This window comes from Notolepis coatsorum (genome assembly GCF_963971535.1).
Source record: "Notolepis coatsorum genome assembly, chromosome: 1".
Lineage (NCBI taxonomy): Eukaryota > Metazoa > Chordata > Actinopteri > Aulopiformes > Paralepididae > Notolepis > Notolepis coatsorum.
This window is the reverse complement of record NC_140165.1, coordinates 52,728,962-52,743,551: the sequence shown is the minus strand read 5'-3', so window position 1 is coordinate 52,743,551 and position 14,590 is coordinate 52,728,962. Positions and strand designations below refer to the sequence as shown.

Here is a 14,590-nt window from a genome sequence, read left to right as displayed (position 1 = left end):
ATTTCTAAATACCCTGGTATACCGTAATACCGTCATACCGTCCAAGCGGCTCCTTCCAAACAGCTTCCTAACTGAATAGAAAGACTCAAACATGTATTTGTCTTTCCAGAGACATGGCTTTGGGACCCCATTCACTTCCATTAGCATTGCTAACAGATAATAACAATTTAACCCTTGCACTGAAGAACCATATAAGTCTGTTTTGAACAGCCCATGTATTTGCAGTTGCGAAGTTAATCTAAATCACTTGGAGTGTGAATGTGATTATATCACAATAAACTACTCAACCTCTACTGTCTTTAACTATGACTGAACACAACACTATAACTTACCATCTTTAGATAATAAAGTACTCAACCTCTACTGTCTTTAACTATGAATGAACACAACACTCTAACTTACAATCTTTAGATAATAAAGTACTCAACCTCTACTGTCTTTAACTATGAATGAACACAACACTCTAACTTACCATCTTTAGAAAATAAACTACTCAACATCTACTGTCTTTAACTATGAGTGTACACAACATAGTGTACATAACTTATCATCTTTAGATAATAAAGATTGAAAACATTGTTCCTCTGAATACTTAAGAGTCTCTATGGTTCTTCCTCTGAGGTCCTCAATTCCTACTTGCAAATTATAACTAAAACACAAGTGTAGGGCTGACCTTCGAATTATTTTTTGGCAATCGAAGCTTCGGGGCCGAGCTTCGATTTTAATTCGAAGCTTAGAATAAAAAAAAATCGAAGTGGATTGGATTAATGAATTAAGTAACCCCTTTCGTGACTGTGACGCAGCCAACACGGCTGTGTGATTTAATTCAAGGTGGATCGCTGTTGTCGTTTGAACAACTTCAGATTTCATGGGAACTACCAATCCCCCAAATCAAGAATGTTTAAGATGAATGAAGTAAGATTTTGATTATTTGAAATATGGCCTGTGTAGACTAAACTATGCACAGAATTATGTCAGTCTACAAGGTCCGGATTCTACATGGTCCGGCAATGTAGACCTTGTAGACTCCACTACAGACCAATTATCAGTGAATGTTCATGCATTTTTAAGAAGGGCTACTTCCACAAAAAAACAAAGAACTCACCAAAACATCTCAGTAGCACCTTATCTAAATGTTCTATTTCATATATGGAGATTCATATTTATTTATGTATTGCATGCATTTCTACATTTTATTTCCTATTTTGTTTATTCATCCCAGTATCTTTCTTTCTTATGTGTGGAATTCTACGCATTTACATTCACATTTACATTTAGTCATTTAGCTGACGCTTTTATCCAAAGCGACTTACAAGTTCTGTACGACAGGTCATCAGGAAGGATACAACTCTATCAGCTGAGTAACAATATTCATCAAAGTGTTGCGTGTTACAGTGTAGGTTCGTTTATTAGGACAAGTGCATGACAGTAAGGTTAGTTAGGGTTAGATTTCTTTTATTTAATTTTTTTAAATTTTATTTCAGATAATGGTTGAAGAAGTGCGTCTTTAGTCGACGGCGAAAGATTGGATGGGATTCGGCTGTCCTAACTGGGGTGGGTAGTTCATTCCACCATTGTGGGGCAAGGACTGAGAATAGGCGTGTAGGTGGTGTATATGTGTTTGAGGATGATATCCTTCAAACAGGCAATAGTGATGATATAATTTGGGCAGTGCTGAGCTGGGTTACTTTCCTCCAGTGTATTTGTCCCCCGGCCCCACCCAATGGCCCCATGCACACACACACACACACAGAATAATAAAAAAAAAAAAACCATTCAAAAAAATTGAATTTTTTTTTTTTTTTTTTTTTTTTTACTTCGATTTTTTTTTTTTTTTTGAAGCTTGTGCCATCGAACGAAGCTTCGAAGCTTCGAAGTATTTAAGACAGCCCTATACAGTATATCCCAGTTTATGGTAAATTAGAAGGGCTTCTTAAAAGAAAAGGTGACCTGTCCCTTTAAGATCTACAGGAAACTAGTACTTTCTTTTTGTAAGCGGTTTGTAAAGAATAAAGTTCCAGGACAGGTTTGAATGAAGTGGAAGGGATATGAAAGTGTTCTCTACCCCTCAGGTCACTCAATGACGTGGGGTCTGGAACGGAATGCTGAGGTGAAGTGTGTGTGTGTGTGTGTGTGTGTGTGTGTGTGTGTGTGTGTGTGTGTGTGTGTGTGTGTGTGTGTGTGTGTGTGTGTGTGTGTGTGTGTGTGTGTGTGTGTGTGTGTGTGTGTGTGTGTGTGTGTGTGTGTGTGTGTGTGTGTGTGTGTGTGTGTGTGTGTGTGTGTGTGTGTGTGTGCTTCATCTTAGGTATGTGTGTGTTCTCACACGCTTAAGTTTGAGTGTGCGTGCTTACAGGCGCACGCTTGTGTGTGATATAGTGCAGGAAAGGGAAGCTCGATGTATAAACAGACGACAGGCGGCCTGGGGTTGAGCGAGTGGGTCATTAAGCTACTGTTCTGACGGGCTCTGGAGACCTTGTTGCCTGTCCCGTGGTGAGTACAGCGCTAAACCCCCTGCCCCTTTCTTCTTCTTTCAGATTCTTTATTTTCTTTTATTGTCACAGCTTTTTTTAATGTAGGCCTACACACATTCTGAAAAACATGCAATGCTTGCTTTTCCCGGCTCCTCAACCGTAGTAGATTTGTAAACATAGTACACAACGTATATATTCTATCTATACAAACTATAACTATAAGCTATAACTATACATATAAACTATAACTATAAACTAAAACTATAAACTAAACATAATACTCAACGTATATTATATCTATACAAACTATAACTATAAGCTATAACTATACATATAAACTATAACTAAACTAAAACTATAAACTAAACATAATACACAACGTATATTATATCTATACAAACTATACAATAACAAGGTATATGTTACAGCAGTGTGTGTAATAAGTGTGCTTGTGCTTGTGCTTGGCAGCTGAGATGCCGCCACTGTGCTCAGCTACATGATAAATCACAGTCTTCTCGCGCAGTGGTTCACAGTGTGGGGTCCCCTAAGACAGTGGTTCTGTTCTCACAGTGTGGGGTCCCCTAAGACAGTGGTTCTGTTCTCACAGTGTGGGGTCCCCTAAGACAGTGGTTCTCAGTGTGGGGTCCCCTAAGACAGTGGTTATCTGTTCACAGTGTGGGGTCCCCTAAGACAGTGGTTCTCAGTGGGGGGTCCCCTAAGACAGTGGTTCTCAGTGGGGGGTCCCCTAAGACAGTGGTTCTGTTCTCACAGTGTGGGGTCCCCTAAGACAGTGGTTATCTGTTCACAGTGTGAGGTCCCCTAAGACAGTGGTTCTCACAGTGTGGGGTCCCCTAAGACAGTGATTCTCAGTGTGGGGTCCTCTAAGACAGTGGTTATCTGTTCACAGTGTGAGGTCCCCTAAGACAGTGGTTCTCACAGTGTGGGGTCCCCTAAGACAGTGGTTATCTGTTCACAGTGTGAGGTCCCCTAAGACAGTGGTTCTCACAGTGTGGGGTCCCCTAAGACAGTGATTCTCAGTGTGGGGTCCCCTAAGACAGTGGTTATCTGTTCACAGTGTGGGGTCCCCTAAGACAGTGGTTATCTGTTCACAGTGTGGGGTCCCCTAAGACAGTGGTTCTCACAGTGTGGGGTCCCCTTACTCCCCTAAGACAGTGGTTCTGTTCTCACAGTGGGGGGTCCCCTAAGACAGTGGTTCTCACATTGTGGGGTCCCCTAAGACAGTGGTTCTGTTCTCACAGTGAGGGGTCCCCTAAGACAGTGGTTCTGTTCTCACAGTGGGGGGTCCCCTAAGACAGTGGTTCTCACATTGTGGGGTCCCCTAAGACAGTGGTTCTGTTCTCACAGTGGGGGGTCCCCTAAGACAGTGGTTCTGTTCTCACAGTGGGGGGTCCCCTAAGACAGTGGTTCTGTTCTCACAGTGTGGGTCCCCTAAGACAGTGGTTCTCACAGTGTGGGGTCCCCTAAGACAGTGGTTTTCACAGTGTGGGGTCCCCTAAGACAGTAGTTCTCACAGTGTGGGGTCCCCTAAGACAGTGGTTCTCACAGTGTGGGGTCCCCTAAGACAGTGGTTCTCACAGTGTGGGGTCCCCTAAGACAGTGGTTATCTGTTCTCACAGTGTGGGGTCCCCTAAGACAGTGGTTATCTGTTCTCACAGTGGGGGGTCCCCTAAGACAGTGGTTCTCAGTGGGGGGTCCCCTAAGACAGTGGTTATCTGTTCACAGTGGGGGGTCCCCTAAGACAGTGGTTCTCACAGTGTGGGGTCCCCTAAGACAGTGGTTCTCAGTGGGGGGTCCCCTAAGACAGTGGTTCTCAGTGGGGGGTCCCCTAAGACAGTGGTTCTGTTCTCACAGTGTGGGGTCCCCTAAGACAGTGGTTATCTGTTCACAGTGTGGGGTCCCCTAAGGCAGTGGTTCTCACAGTGTGGGGTCCCCTAAGACAGTGGTTCTCAGTGTGGGGTCCCCTAAGGCAGTGGTTCTCAGTGTGGGGTCCGGGGACCCCCAAGGGTCCTCAAGAGGGTTTAATTTCACTAGAATTTTATTCAGTCCAATGAGAGAATGCATGAAAATGACTTCTCTATCTCCTCTCTTATCTCCCCAACTACAGTATAGACACTTATGTTGGATTTTCAGGGTTATCAGCCAGTAATCAACTCGTCACCTGAGGTTCCGTGAAGTTTCTGCGTTGTGTTGTTATCTGTTATGGTTATCTTACTTGGAAGTCGACCTTCCCCGTACTGGCTGTAACACTGTTCCACCCTGTCAATGCACCTGTACAAAGAATTAACTCGAAAACTTGTCTTTTTCCTTGAGGTTTAAGTTTTTTTCTTTTTTTTTTAATCCACTTTTTATCCTCTTTCTATTTTTCTCCAATCCCAATTTAGCCGTGCCAAATCTCCCCTCCCCTGTCTTGGATGTTGCTCGCATATGCCCCCCACTGGTCGGTTGTAGGGAGGATAGAAGCCTTGCATCACATGTCCCCTCCGATACATGTGGAGGCAGCCTGTCACATCTTTTCACCTGCCAGCACGGACTCTCATTTGGCGAGGTGTAACGTGTGGGAGGCTCACACTACCCCGGCTATTTTCCTGTCTCTGCTGTGCAAGCATCCCCCAACCGACCTGTAGGAGTCACTGTCCACAACGTCCAGATTACCACCCATCGACTTCCACCCGCTAACTCTGCCAATTGAGTTAGTATGACGGCCGGCCAAAGCCGGAGGCAACGCCGACAGCCGGAGTCGAACCCGGTGTCTCTTGCGTTGGTGATGGGTGCAATGTCCGCTGCGCCACCCAGCCTCTATACCAGATGGAAAACAGTTCGGAAAAGTCTTTGAAGGTCTATTGAATTCCTTAAATCTACCAGTCTCTCCTGCTATCAGTTCGAAGATGGTTGAGGCCTAGTGGTTAGCCAAAAGCCTTCCCTGTTAGCCGAAGCTAGTTACCTCAAGGCTAAGGAGGGGGGGGGGAGGCCCCTCCAACACCCTCCAGCTATTGCTCTGTCTCTCTGTCAATGTGTCTACCCGTCAGCTTCGTTTCCTAGTCTGAGTCAAACCGGAAGAGCTCCCAGCTATAAAGTGTATTTCCCTAGCAACGGCTGTGAGCCATAGCAACGGCTCTCTCTCTCTGACCAAATCTTCCCTACCAGCGGCCTGCTACCTCTGTTGATGTTAACACCTCGGCCGACGACCTTGGCACTCACACACCCTGCTCTGTGGCTCTATCCCTGTCTAACGTGAAAACACACACTAGCTGTCTCCTCTATTTAACACTAGCACAGCCATGGAGAAAATGGCACTAATTCCCGCCAGGAATGGGTCAGATGACCCGACAGCTTATATGAGAAATATGAGAAAAATAAACAGTGTAAACTATATAACTACCTCTGAATATAAAAATATGAGGTTTACCACAATGAAATGTAGGTTTGAGTGACATAAAATTATTATTATTACCGGTATATATTTTTTTAAACGTAAAAAAATATATATTATTTTTTTTTTTTTTTGGATGGAAGACCCACACATTGACGGGCAAAGAGCCACATGCAGCTTGCGAGCCACGGGTTGGCCACCCCTGCACTAGATGCTCACAAAGTGCTGTGACTTTCGTCTGTTCCAACGGCCCATATGTGGAATAACGTTCTAATTACATTTTCCTGAAGTCATTTTGAAATTTCAGAAACTTTGCCAGATAAAACGGGTACTTTTAGGAAAAGTCATTGAGTGACAGAGCTGGAGCTCGACAGAGTGACGAGGATACATTTATTGAAAATGCCTAGGGGTCATTTGACCCCTTGTCGACTGTGCTAGTGTTAAGATCTATAGATCTGTCAGAGTAGATGCTGTCATCTACAGATATTTACATTATGTACACATTGAAAAACAAGTGCTATTCTTTCACTTAGACAGTTATGTCATTCTGGAATAATTAATATCTAACAAATATCTTCTCAGATGGGGCTCGCTGGAACAAGACTTTATCAAATGGGGATCCCTGACCTATTACGTGTCTATTTGGGGGTCCTTGACGTGAAATTGTTTGAGAAGCACTCCCCTAGGGGTCCTTGAGGGGGGTTCCAGGGGGTCCCCAGGAAAACCGGAGGACTTCACCGTTCACTAGAAGTGACAGAATAATATAAGTGACTATTCTGGGACTTAACTTTCTCCACTATCTCCTCAACTGCAGTATAGAATAGCTATGGAATTCTGGACTTAATCATATTTAACAACCTCAACTCAAGACAAATAGTTTTTTTTAAATATGGGTCCACCCTCACACAAAAAACTTCGAGAACCACTGTTTCCTGTGAGCCCCCATTTGTAGAGGATCCCTCCCACTGACTGTGAGCATTGACAGGTGGATGTTTCTGTGAAAAGATTATTTGAACGCTACGTGAAAAGCTTCAGCAGAAAATCTCTCGACCATCATGTTAGAAACGTCTTCTTTTTCTCCATCGCTTCCTCCGTTTCTGTACACTGCAAGTTTGATCGTGATTTCTCAATGTAAATTGATCTAAGTGATCCAGCCACATCCATCGAGTGCCATTGGCAGAGAAGAAACTCATATCGATGCCTGCTTCGGAAAAGCTTTTTGAAATGCTGTTCATCATTGAAGGGGTGATTAATTTGGGTGAAAGCCCAGGGATGAGTGGTTCACTGTTTTCTAGACACAGGGCCTCTGTGTGTGTATGTGTATTGATACAGTGTGTGCGTACACCCATTTCGTGCCTTCCCAACCACAGCCAAACAAGCCAGACATACACACAGACACAGATACGCACAGACAAACAGTGTTCGAATTATGAGGGGGCCAATGGGGGCTCAGCCCCCATAGCTAGAGTCTGAGCCCCCATAGTCAAGACCCCCTGTGGGGGTCTCTAAAAAAAATTATATAATCTTTTCTTTTTTTTCTTTTTTTTTATGTACGAATTAGTATTATTTGTGTTACCTAAATAAATTGTTAATAGATCATATTTTTCTTTTCAGTTTTTAAAATAACAGAGTAATTAATGTTGTGGAATAGGCTGCATTTCACCTCCAAGCCGCTATGCGTCGCCCATGAGCGTCGCCCATAAGTTTAACGCTACTCCAACCTAGTGAAGAAGAAGCAGCAAGCAGCTGCTGTAAACAGAAAGCTGCTGGTCCGTGTCCTGCAACTGAAAACATAAACACTAAACAGTACGCCACATGCCGCCAAAAAAAAGGCTCAACCCACCGCAAGGCTGTACAAAGCTGGACAGCTTTGGTTTTATAAAAAGGCCAAAGACTGACGCTGTTAGTGCAGCAGCTAGCAGCGCTACTGTCACTGAAGTTGACACTGCTAGTGCTAGTACTAGTGTTAGCTCTGCTGCTCCTGTGCGCAGTGCGCCTATTATTGTTACCGCGCCGGTTGCCACTGCCAGACCCGAGTCTCCACCACTAGACCTGGACTGTGCTGCTACTCAACCACCACAATGCTGGGGTCCGAGTCAGTGGAACCTTTGGAAAAATAAATATACAGTAGCTGGTTATTTGCCAAGGAGGGATGCATTGGCTGCCTAAGCCTTCCATGTAAAAACGCCAAGACATTGTTAAATAAATCATTTGGAACCCATTTGGCAGAGCAGTGGATGAATGGGACTGTGACTAGCTCTCAGAGCAAGAAGTTGAGGAAGAAAATATACTTGCACAGTGATAGCATTGCTCATAAGCAAGCTATAGAAATAGAAAGTCAAAACCAGAAGGAAGTGCTTCCAAAAAAAGTTAGCGAAATCACATCTGCTTTGCTCAAGGAGACAGCCAGTTCATTCAGGGCAGCATATACTGTTGCTAAAGAAAGGTTGCCGTATACCAAATTGAACCCCCTTATGACACTTAATGAGTTGAACGGTGCGACAGTCGGGCCAGCTCACCGATCCGATCATTCTTATGCACAGATCATAGAGCACATTGCCACAAAACATTATTTATTTAGATTTATACAAGTATTTATTTTATGTTCATTTTATTATCAGATGATAATGTTACTTACTGTATCATGATAAATGCTGCTGTTGTGCCATACAACTATTTATTTTCCATTAGATTATTTTGTTAGTTTTTGATTTATAAGTGCAGAGACAAATAAATGTTAATTCAAGTTCATAAATTTGGTCTAATTTTTCAAATTAAATTGTTGTATTTTATCAGATGCAAAATGCAAATAAGTAAATATGGCATTATATATCAGAGGTGAGTAAGAAAATGAACAAATATTGATGGTTAAGAATGAGACTGAATAATGACATCACACAATAGTCTAATGATTAGACTGTTGTGTGATGTCATTATTACTTAGTATTAGACTAATCCTAATGAGATATTCCTCTAAATATGACTTCGAAAACAGCCACAATTTCAGGAAAAAAATTGTAAAAAAAAATAATTCAGGGGGCCCCCATAGCTCTCAGGTGATAATTCGAACCCTGCATATACACACACTCACACACACAGATACAGTCTGTGACAGTGTGTTGTCTCCAGACTGACTGGTCTGGGATTTGTCATTGATTGATTGATTGATTGATTGATTGATTGATTGATTGATTGATTGAAAACGTTATTAACAGATTGCAGAATGGGTACAGTACAGTACAGCTCAATACATACAATTGTTAAGGGGATGCAGACCAGAGAAAGACTTTCATCTTGTTTACATCAGGGTCCTTTGGTTGGCTTTTAGTCATTGTAAACATGCTATATAAATTAATAAAGCTCACTTGACTTGACACTTGACTACCAAAAAGAGAGAACACATTTCACCAGTTATAGCCTCCCTACACTGGCTCCCAGTCCCACTTAGAATAGATTTTAACATCCTCCTCCTGACCCTTAAGGCACTATCGGGTGCAGCACCCCTATACATCACAGAGCTCATCACCCCCTACTCGGCACCCAGGTCACTAAGATCATCCAACCAATCACCCCCCCCCCCCGCACCAGACTCAAAAAGAGAGGCGATCGCTCTTTCAAGGCCGTGGCCCCCAAGCTGTGGAACCATCTACCCCTGGAGATCCGATCTGCCCCTTCGCTGGAGACATTTAAGGCCCAACTAAAAACCAATAAACTTTTCCCACACCCTAACTCACACACTCCCATGTAATTTTATCTTGCCCCCTCCCCCTTGTATCTCTTCTTGTGCTCCTCTGTCCCCTGTGTGCTATATTGTACTCTGTGCTGGTCTGGGATTTGTCATTGATTGATTGATTGATTGATTGAAAATGTTATTAACAGATTGCAGAATGGGTACAATACAGTACAGCTCAATACACACAATTGTTAAGGGGATGCAGACCAGAGAAAGACTTTTGTCTTGTTTACATCAGGGTCCCCCATTTTCAATGCATCATAACATATATGACATACATGACATACAGATAGACAGTACTGCTACATCTATACATTTATGACATACCAGATTTACAAATACAGTACTGTTTGTGATACAAGAAGAGTCTAAAAAAGAGTATATACATTTGACGAAGAAACTGTACATTGGAGGAGGTTGGTAGGTAGGAGATTGGTAGGTGGGGTGGAGGGGGGGGTATTTCGTATAACACACTCCACGTGACCCCAGAACCTCAATGTAAATAAACCATAATCACCCTACAAAAACAGTACTGTATTTGTAAATCTGGTATGTCATAAATGTATAGATGTAGCAGTACTGTCTATCTGGGTTTAACATGGTTTGTGGAGCTCCCTCTGGTGTCTACTAATGGATCTACTATTGGATCTACTTTCTCTGTGGATGGTTTTGTGAATAAATCTCCATTATGCTTCAATTACCGCGTGTTTATTCTATAGCAATAAGGTTGGGTGAATTCGGCCATTGTATAAAAGACAGTACACCACTTGTAGTTGTGTGTTATAGGAATTAGATCATGCCTGCGGCCTGCGCGTCAGGCCTAACAACCACCCCTAGGCAATCTAATTCCTATAACACACTCCTGCGAGTGATGTAATGCTTAATTGTCTAGTAGAGAGGGCAGGCCGAATCTAGCGGAATGCAGAGACAATAATGTGTGTGTGTGTGTATGTGTGTGTATGTGCGAGCATGCAGCCCGAACCTTAACCCTAACTTTATGTCTTAACCCATAACCGTTAAGAGAATGTTAAAACTAACCTCAACTCTAACCATAATCATAGTCAGATAGTGGTGAGAGCACTCGCCCGTGACTGCATGACTTGGTTCATGAGTTGGTTCAACTCCAGGTTGCGGCGTTTGTTTTGGACTTTTGCTGATACAATATGTGAGTTATGGCTATAACATAATTTCACATATTTATTCTGGCCATATGACAAATAAACATGCTAACCTTTCGGCCTAATGTTAATCAGAGCATGAAAGAAGTCATGTCATTTACATAGGTTACAGGAGTTAGCAGGTGATTTGCATACATCTGATTAGCACTACTCTTACTATTATTACTGTTAATCACCTGTACATTGTATACTATTGCACTTTACTGTTACATTTGCACTCTGGTTGGAGGCCAAACCTCTTTTTGTTGTACTGTACTTGTGCTGTATGATGACATACATTTGAATCTAATCTTATTGGCCCAAAGGGTCACATGGTGATAATTTTCCTGACATACAGTATACATCTTTTCTTCTCAACATGACATGTCTTTAACACTATGACTCATATCATATCTTAGTATTTTCTTCTCAATATGACATGTCTTTAACACTGACTCATATCTTAGTCTTTTCTTCTCAACATGACATGTATTTTTTAACACTGACTCATATCTTAGTCTTTTCATCTCAATATGACATGTATTTTTTAACACTGACTCATATCTTAGTCTTTTCATCTCAATATGACATGTATTTTTTAACACTATGACTCATATCTTAGTCTTTTCTTCTCAACATGACATGTATTTTTTAACACTATGACTCATATCTTAGTCTTTTCTTCTCATATGACATGTATCTTTTAACACTATGACTCATATCTTAGTCTTTTCTTCTCAACATGACATGTATTTCTTAACACTATGACTCATATCTTAGTCTTTTCTTCTCAACATGAGATGTATCTTTTAACACTATGACTCATATCTTAGACTTTTCTTCTCAACATGACATGTATTTTTTAACACTATGACTCATATCTTAGACTTTTCTTCTCAACATGACATGTATTTTTTAACACTGACTCATATCTTAGTCTTTTCTTCTCAACATGACATGTATTTTTTAACACTGACTCATATCTTAGTCTTTTCTTCTCAACATGACATGTATTTCTTAACACTATGACTCTCTTCTTCTTCCTCCCCTCAGTGTTGCCCAGCCCGGAGTTGACCTACGTGACCTCACCCTCGGGGGTCGTCGAGGCCAACTGCACGGCCCAGTCACGCCCGGCGGCCGAGATCATGTGGGACGTGGAGGGGGACAACCGGACGCTGGGACCGCCCATGTCCTCCTCCTACGAGCAGGGGGACGGGACCACGGTGGTGACGAGCACCCTCCTCCTCCAACCGGGGACGATCGAGGAGCGCTCCGTCAAGTGCGTGGTGCACCACCAGGGCCTGGAGAGACCCCTGTCCGTCCCCTTGAACACTAACGGTGAGAGGTGCAGAGGAACTGTGACTGTAACGGGGCGACCGTGGCTCGGGAGGTAGAGCAGTCGTTCGAAGTGTCCTGGAGCAAGACCCTTAACCCCTAACTGCTCCCGATGAGCAGGTCGGCACCTTGCATGGTCGCCTCCGCCGTCGGTGTGTGAATGTGTGAGTGAATGGGTACAAATGTGAGGAACAAATTGTAAAGCGAGTTGGATAAAAGCGCTATATAAATGCGCACATTTACCATTTACCTATAATTCAGTAGACTCAGTAGGCTACTGAACAGTGTCTCTGTGTCATTGCAGGGGGTTCAAATATATAGTGTGTCTGAATGGGAAACTGTCTAAACCAAAACCCCTTACTGTGCGCTGTGGTGTGAAATTTGTTCCGTTTCCAAATACTTGATCAATATATATTAAAGGAACACGCCAACATGATGTGTGTTCAGTAGAAGGTGATCCGGTTGCAAGCTAGCCTAGCTTACCAGCGTCCATCAGGCTCCACAACAGTGGGCAGGGACTGCTGCCAGACATCCAACTACTAGGAACCTAGTAGCTGACTCCCACCTAAAAGGACAATATACTTACCTTATGCATACCGCACCTTATGTGAATACTGTATACTTCATCAGAGCATATTTTTAGCATTTAGCATATTTTTTTATTATATATTAGATTCGATTTAGACTATTGCATTATTAGATTATATGTTGCATATAGTTAGCATTTTAGCATTGAATCTTTTTTGATTATATATTAGATTAGATTTTGATTATTAGATTATATATTGTAACTATTTATTGTAGGGCAAAATAACTGAGAGGATGGGGGGCTCCAGTAGCACACCTGAGTCGTGAAGCGGCCGTCCCGAGTTCGCTTCCCACACCCGGTGTCTTCCCTACTTCTCCTCCCGTTCTCCCTCTCTCCTCTGTCGGCCCTGCGTGGCCAGAAAAAGCTGTAAAAATGCTAAAATAAATCTTAAAAGAAAATTTAAAAAAAGGCATACATACCATCATCTCACACCTCGTTGCCCATATGCGCATGTCCAGAGTTAATTATATTGTATATTGTTTACACTGCCTTTTTATTCTATTTTTATTTTTACTTCTCCACTGTACTATAATTCTGTGACCTGTACCTGTATGTCTTCTACTACCTGTACCTCCCCCATGCTGCTATGATGCCTGAATTTCCCCAAGGGGATCAATAAAGGAATATCTTATCTTATCTTACCTTATCTTATCTTATCTTATCTTAGCACAAATTAATGGAAGCAGATCCGGATCAGCTAGCCTAGCTTAAAACTCCGGGAGAGCTGTTTTTGACCAACAGCTAGGCTAAGCTAGGCTAGGCTAGCTTTATACTGAACGCACAAAGAGGAAATTTGTATGTACCTTCTTGTCTAACTCTGGAGAAGCAGTAAGCGCATTTCCCATAATGTTGGCGTGTTCCTTTTAAGAAACACAAACAAATTGATGCGCATACATGAAAGGAAAAGTCACACACAATTCTAGAGCTTTATCAAGCTGATGTTTGCATTGCAAAACAGTGACACTAATCGGTAAGTAGAAGTCAACATCTCTATTTGTCACAAAACACGTTATACAAGTACAGGGGCAGTGTTGTTTCACCCCCAGATTGTGCAAGAATTGGACATAAAGCTCAAAATATTAAAATGTCAGTCAAAAAAACAAGATGTTTAAAGTAACCATTAAAATGAAAAAGAAACCAACCTTATTGTCTTTTACTAGTATGTACCTTACTACTAATTCTAGTATACTTATACTACTACCTACCATGCTAAATGTCTATACTAGTCTACTACTGTAACACTCAAGGTCAACACTATTCGAACAATGCCACTGACCCTTAGCTGCCAGAGGTGTACCCCTCCTGCTGACTTGTTCATAATCTGTAAATCGCTTTGGATAGAAGCGTCAGCTAAATGTAAATGATGTTTTTTGCCTTTGAGAACCAATGGTTCTCGAGCCGTAAAACGGCACATGGGGCAGGAGCCTATCTCCTGTTTCCGTAGCGTAAGGCAGCTTTATGTACAAGTACACCCCTTGGACATGACGCTAGTATGTCGCAATGACTTCCCCTCCAAACCAACCCTTGATGCTGAGTGTCAAGCAGGGAGGCTATGGGTACCATTTTTAAATAGTCTTTGGTATGACTCGGCCGGGGCTTGAACTCCCAGCCTCCCGAACTCAGGGCGGACACTCTACCTACGAGGCCACTGAGCCGGTACATGGTGTTTAGTGACATGAAACTCCTCTGTAGTGGTTGGTATACCAAATATACCAACAACGACCAAAATAATTCCGCTGTGTCATTTTGGTTTGTTAACCGGTTGGTTTGTACTGTAACGTTAGTAATGCATGACTTACTCGGCCACGTGTGGCTACAACTCTGTATGGTGGCGTCATAGACGGGACTGATGCTAGGACCTTTCCTGGAGACTCCCATCTACCATTGGCCCAGGAGGAACTCCCTTGTAATGAT

At 42.5% G+C, this 14,590-nt stretch overlaps 1 protein-coding gene across 1 annotated transcript in view; it reads left to right on the top strand.

Moving 5' to 3' along the window:
* Positions 1–14,590, top strand: part of LOC311231275 (OX-2 membrane glycoprotein-like) — a 55,781-nt gene that overhangs the window by 18,494 nt on the left and 22,697 nt on the right. The window contains exon 6 of the mRNA XM_084317817.1: positions 11,806–12,090. Within this exon, the coding sequence (XP_084173943.1) occupies positions 11,806–12,090 (285 nt within the window). The remainder of the gene's footprint in view (positions 1–11,805; positions 12,091–14,590) is intronic.